Genomic DNA, 6,718 nt, shown 5'->3' on the forward strand with positions numbered 1-6,718 from the left:
ATGTGATATTTTTTTTTATTTTTAAACAAAATGTTCGTTAATAAAAGTCAATGATTACTTGTATAATTATCATTATATCATTTGCATTATTATTGAATGTATAATTTTATAATAATTAATAATTTAAATAATTATCATTATATAATATAAAATAAAAAACTTATAAAAGAAAAATTTAAGAAAATAAGAAAATCTTTGAATTTAAATGATAATTAAAAAATATAGTAAAATTTTATTGCATTAAATTTTATTACCACTAAAAATTCATAAAATATAAATTAATAATAAAATATAAATAAATTAATAAATCAAGAGACTGAATAAAACTGAGTGAAACATGAACGAACTGAGAACGAATTAATAATATAGATTGAATCATATTAAAATAAGAATAAAAACTGTGTTATAAATTCATCAACATACGTATATCCTTGAATAGTTTGGAAAAAATTCAATAGTTTCTTTATCTTATGGCCACATTTTTGTGACACTTGAAAAATTTTTACTTATCTTAGATCTTATTATAGCTAAACCATATATTAAGAATCTTTTAAAATAGAATCTTTATCGCTGAATCAGACTATATTAAATTTTTTATTTGATTTAGAAAATTTAATTATTTGGCATCATACCTACTGATATCCCATCATTCCACATCAATATTATCATAGTTTATTATTTAGAAGCAAATTTAATCCTCTTTAAATCGCAAGGAAATCTTCTTTGAAATGGAATGAAGATAAGAAATGGAATGCAAAATAATGAGCAGCAAGATAATAAAGCTTCAAGACAGAATAATATTAATCGCATCTGAAATCAGAAAATATTTTTTATAATTAATACAAAATGAAGTTGCAAGTCTTGTTTTAACAATTAATTTTAAACTAATGCAGAATGAACACTATTATTTCAAACACAATTATTCATCCCAAGAGATCATTAGCATCTATCTTGTAAATAAAATGTGGCAAAATCTAACTTTTATCATTTTATAATTGATTAATGGTCAATCAAGTTCTAACAATAGTGATGTCTATTACGAGAAATTATCAATCCTCAATAATAAATAACTCAGAATCTGTTCTTTCCTAGATCAGTAGAGTATAATTTTTCTAAGACAATGCGATGCGAGGAATAATAACAATAGCATTCTAAACCACAATGTGAATATAATTGAATATGAAATATTTGATCGATTTAAAAGATTGATAATTTGAATCAAATAAAATTATTCAATTACTAGTCAATTGCAATTTTTACTAATTAAAAATAAAGAAAAATTAAAAAAAAATATTAAATACAAGGATATTAAAATTAATTGAGTTTATTTTTTTGAGTTTATATTTTTTTTTCTCATTCTAAAATGCCATTCTAAGAAAACATTCTTTTTTTTTCCAGATTTATAAAAAGCGAAATTTTTGTTCTTTCTTTTTTTTTTATTATTTTTTTTTGTGTATCACATTACAGAAATACATAAAATTTTTTTAAATCTTTATTTCATTCTTATGGAAAATGAAAATATGGATAAGTTTATAATTATTCATAGTATTTTTTTTTTTTTTTTGAGTGATGTTATTTGGATTTTTGTTAAGTATTTTACAGGATAAATTGCGTAAAATGAACAATGTTATGAAAGAAATACATCAACTTTCAAGTATAAATGACATTAATATAAGATATAAGATGCATATTGAAAATAAATACATAATTATAAAAAACTATTATAACAAAAACCATTTTGTTCAACATCTTCTTCAAATTACAAGGTATGTTTAATAATTTCTCAATATATATAGAATTTTGTAATTTTATATAATATAAAGTGGTCAATTGCAAATAGTGAATAGCTCCGTACATTTTTAATATCTTGACTAACTGTCTTTAAAAACAATTGCAAATTAGTAATAACATACATATTAAATATTATTATAATCAATTTTGTTATAACTTGTGAAGCGATCAAACGCTCGAGTATTTTCAATAGTCTAATAATAATTTACATTATTTATAATTTATATTAATAAATATAGTTCTTTAATTTAAAAACAGAGATAGCAGCAATAACTATTTCACAAGTCACGCTTGCGCACTTAGTGTCTTGCAATGAAAATAAGTGTAAAGATTTTGATACGCTATGACGCGATTCCATCCATTGGTTCCTCTAATTTCCTCTTAGTTTGCATTTTCATGGAAAATAATTGGAGAAATAACCTGTGACAGTCTTTCAGAATAATTAATTAAAATAAAATAAAATTCAAATCAAATAGAATGCAGCAATACAATTCATATTCAAAGTACAAGTATAATCATTACAGTCAATTAGCCATAAATAATTAAAGTAAAATACCATTTTAACATCATTCAAAGCATAATATAAACGATTGTACAATCCTAGGACAATAAGTAATGCTTCGAATAATATCAGTTCACGCACATTCATCACATTCAATTGTAATATTTAAAATAATTCAATTTTGAAAGAAATTTTCTTTTCATTGAAAATGACATTACCGAGAGCAAAAAAATTTTAATCAAATTTCATCAATGTTTATTGTTAAATTCATTTTAATATTAATAATTCAATATATTTTTATAATATATATATTTGACTAAAATTTTTGAACATTTAATTAATTTTTTTTATATTCATATATATATATTGATAACAAAAATATTAAATAAAATTAATTAGGAAGTACTTCTATAAAATATCTACTCAAATCTGAGAAGCTATAAAATTAAATATTTTTTAAGATAAAAAAAAATTTCTTCTTAAAATTTTATTATTGATTATTTTTCTTTCTTTTATTTTATTTAAATGTTCGGAGCTACTTCTTTTTCCTATATGATAATATTAATGATAATATTGTTTCTGAATTTATAGAAATAGTAATATAATATATATCATATTATTATTATTTTGTTTACTTATAACTACTAATCTTTTTTTCTTTTCTTTATTAAAGATATATTCATTTTGAGATTCTTAAACTTTCACGTGAACTCAATCAGGCATATACTTATCAAATTCTATTGGATATAATTTTACAATTTTCATTATTACTATGTATACTTTATAATACATATTTTTATTTAATATCATTAAATTTATCAGAAGTATTTTTAGATAAAGAAATTTCAGTAACTATTATATGGATTTCTCTGCTTTCGGCAAAAATTATTCTTATAAATAATCACTGTACTAATTTTTATCGCGAGGTAAGAATGTAATATCATAAACGAAAAGTTAATATACATACAAGTATATATATATATATATAATATTAAAGTTTTATAGGTAGAAATAACAGCACATTTGCTTCGAGAATTAGATATTTGCTATTTAGATAATTCCATTAGAAATGAGGTAAGTTCTATATTTATGTAATTAAATTTAAATTTACTATGATTCATTTTTGCTAAAAATATCGAAAATAAAATCTAACAAATCTAGATTAAACTTCTCTATATGCTCTCTTTTCAATTTTAATGATCCTAAAATATATTGCAAAGAAATATTATTTTAAGTAAATATTTTCTTCCATATAATATATAATTTTAATTTTTGAATTATTTGCAAAAAACTTTTGATATTATATTATTGAATTTTGTTTGTAGTATTAAAAAATTATTGTTACGATTTTGAAAAATAATTGTACGTTTTTCGGATTAATAGTTACATATTAAATAAAATACAAAATTGATCTTGAGCATGACTTTCAAGGTTAAATTATTTTTTTAATGAATTGCATATAATACTTGTGACAAAGAAAAAATATTTTCATAGATCATGAAGATACTCTTCTCTTAGAAAAAAATATTTAAATTTTATGTATTTAAATTCATTTTATTTAGAAAATTATTATATAAATATTTAGAAAATGATTATATCTAATTGCTTAAAAAAATATCTCTTTTTACAAAATGGTTCTTTATAAGATCTTTTTTTTTTAGAAAATTCCTTTTCTTTTACAAAATGCACGTTTAGAAAATGTGAATATGAAACTTTTTATAGAATGATTATTTATAAGCTAATTATTCTATAAAATTTTAAAATCTGCATCAAATTCTGCTATATAGCAAATATGGAATATATTAAAAAATATTTCCAAGATTATTATCAAATCAATATGATTTTTATAGATAGAACAATTTTAAGATTATGTTATATTTGAAATATTATGGAAATGTGAATTTTTTTTGCAATTTATTTAACTATATTTATCTAATTCTAAAATTTTCGATAAATAGAGTCATTTATTTAAATATATTCAATTTTATATAATCATAGATCTTTTTCGCAGATTTTATCCCGATAAGTAAAACTGTTTAATTGTTTTGAAAAATAAGCAAAGTCATAAATAATATTTTGTTTTTTTTTATTGTATCTTAATTACGAGTTTTACTTGGTTTTATTAAATTATAAATCTCGAAATTGCTTATCCAATTATGGAATTTCTTTTGAAAATATTATTAATATGATCAGATATCAATCTTAGCGTGTAGCGCAATCTTTTAATATATCGCGATATATTTCGATTGATCTCACTTAATTGTTTTTTATATTATATAATATATATATAATTGTTTTTTATATTATATAATATAAATAATTATAATTATATAATATTATATAATAATCTTTAACATTTGGAACAAATTTTGGAACAGCATTCTATTAAAAAATGACTTTGTAAACATTTTATAAAAAAATCGTTTTTTATGCATTAAAAAAAATAATTTTCTTTTAAAATAAATATTCTATTTATAAATCCTGAAAAAATTGCATTCTATAAATTTAAATGAACATAAAACTTAAAAATAATTTATTTGATATTTATTTTTCGTGATGAGTATTATATATTGTAGAAAATAAAAGAATAATTTAAATTGAAAATCGTATCCAAAATCACTTTTACAATTATTTTTCTTATCAAATTTTTACTGATTCAAAAACTAAAACTACTTCCTTAAGATATAATAAATAATTTTTGTATAATAATATTCAAAAATATGTAATATATAGATATGCACTTATGATAATATATGACTATATATACTGGTATTATATATACATTTATATATATACATTTTTTTATATCATTTATATAAATTATATAAACAAAAAATTCTTAATCTCTAAGCATAGTTTAATATATAAATTATATTTTAATATTTTAATATAGTCTTAATTTTAATCTAATTTCAACCAAAGGAAAACGTATAATATAAATAATGAAAGATCTCATTGTAAGCAAAAATTTTTGGTTCTTCTTTTAATGATTAAATTATAGTTAAGTTAATTATAAATATGATAATTCACGTTGCAACAGAAAAATTTATTCTTTCAATTGTATCTATAAATTCAAAATCTCATCTATTTTATAGTTTATATAAATATCATAAAAGAATATGTATGATGCATGATTAAATATCGCCTGATTCAATATTTATTTATTTTCTATTTAAATATATATTTTTGTATTTATGTTGTAATCTTATTTTTGTGCTTTAGAAAATAATCTTTTACTTAGCATTATATTTTTATATTCTCTTTAAAAAGATATTTATAATCTTAGATGATAAATTTTAAAATAGATTTTTTTAAAAATTATAAATTTTAATCTAAATATTTATAAATCTCTATCTAGTCAATAGATTTTACTATAAATTATATTTGCATTCTTTTCAACAAATGACTTAATTTCAAAAAAAGAAAATAACACATTAAAAACATAATCTTTTATTTTAATTTATTAAAAATCTTACATTACATAAAGAAAAAAGTTTTTAAAATTCTCAATACACAATAGAAAGAATCGTTTAGATTTTCAAAATCATAGTTCAAACTCAAAAATTAGTGATTTAAATAGAAATAATAGAATTAGTATATAATAAATAATATTCAAATTTCAAAAAAATATTCAATAATGCGAAAAATTAAAAAAAATTAAATTCAATTTTCAACAAAATTAAATTCAATGAGCAACAAATATATTATATTATTTTTGTATGTATTATTCTTCAGTAATGTTTTTATCTTTCAATTAATTTCATGTTAAATGTTAATTTTTTATAAATTACTTTGACCATCAATATTAAAAAACGATACAGTAAATAATTATATTTCAAAAAAGTTGAAAAACTTTTTATGTGAGTGAATTGATCTAATCTAATTAATAATCTATAAATCTAATTAATTTCAAATAATCCATAAATATCTAATTAATAATCTAATCTAATTATTTAATAAATTATTTTCTAATTTAAGTTTTTTTATTTGTTTTTATGTATTTTTTTGTTTCATTTCAATTAGATATTATTTATTGATCATTGTTAAAAAAATGTTATATTTGTCTTTTTATATCATAAATTTACATTATTTATTTTAAGAATAAATAAATTCAATTTATTCATCCTATAATAACTAAGTATTTAAATTTATTGATAAATTATATCGAACATATAATATCGAATATATAATATAATTTAATATAATTTAATATAATAAATATTCAATATCTTATTTCAATATTAAAATTTATTTATTATTTATTTATTATTACATTGATCATGTACTCAACATACCAATATATATACTACAATATATTAATTTGATACGTTCACGATTGATTTGTTTTTTATTAATATACAAAAAACTGAAACAAAAATTTTTGTAAAAAATTGGAAAGCTTAAAATTACTTCAAGAATCTCTAG

At 18.4% G+C, this 6,718-nt stretch overlaps 1 protein-coding gene across 1 annotated transcript in view; it reads left to right on the top strand.

Moving 5' to 3' along the window:
* LOC116186067 overlaps positions 1-6,718 on the top strand; it is a 13,778-nt gene that overhangs the window by 6,496 nt on the left and 564 nt on the right. Inside the window, exons 3-4 of the mRNA XM_031512238.1 lie at positions 2,983-3,219; positions 3,299-3,367. Coding sequence (XP_031368098.1) covers positions 2,983-3,219; positions 3,299-3,367 — 306 coding nt within the window. The remainder of the gene's footprint in view (positions 1-2,982; positions 3,220-3,298; positions 3,368-6,718) is intronic.

Source organism: Apis dorsata, unplaced genomic scaffold, assembly GCF_000469605.1.
Source record: "Apis dorsata unplaced genomic scaffold, Apis dorsata 1.3 scaffold_406, whole genome shotgun sequence".
NCBI lineage: Eukaryota > Metazoa > Arthropoda > Insecta > Hymenoptera > Apidae > Apis > Apis dorsata.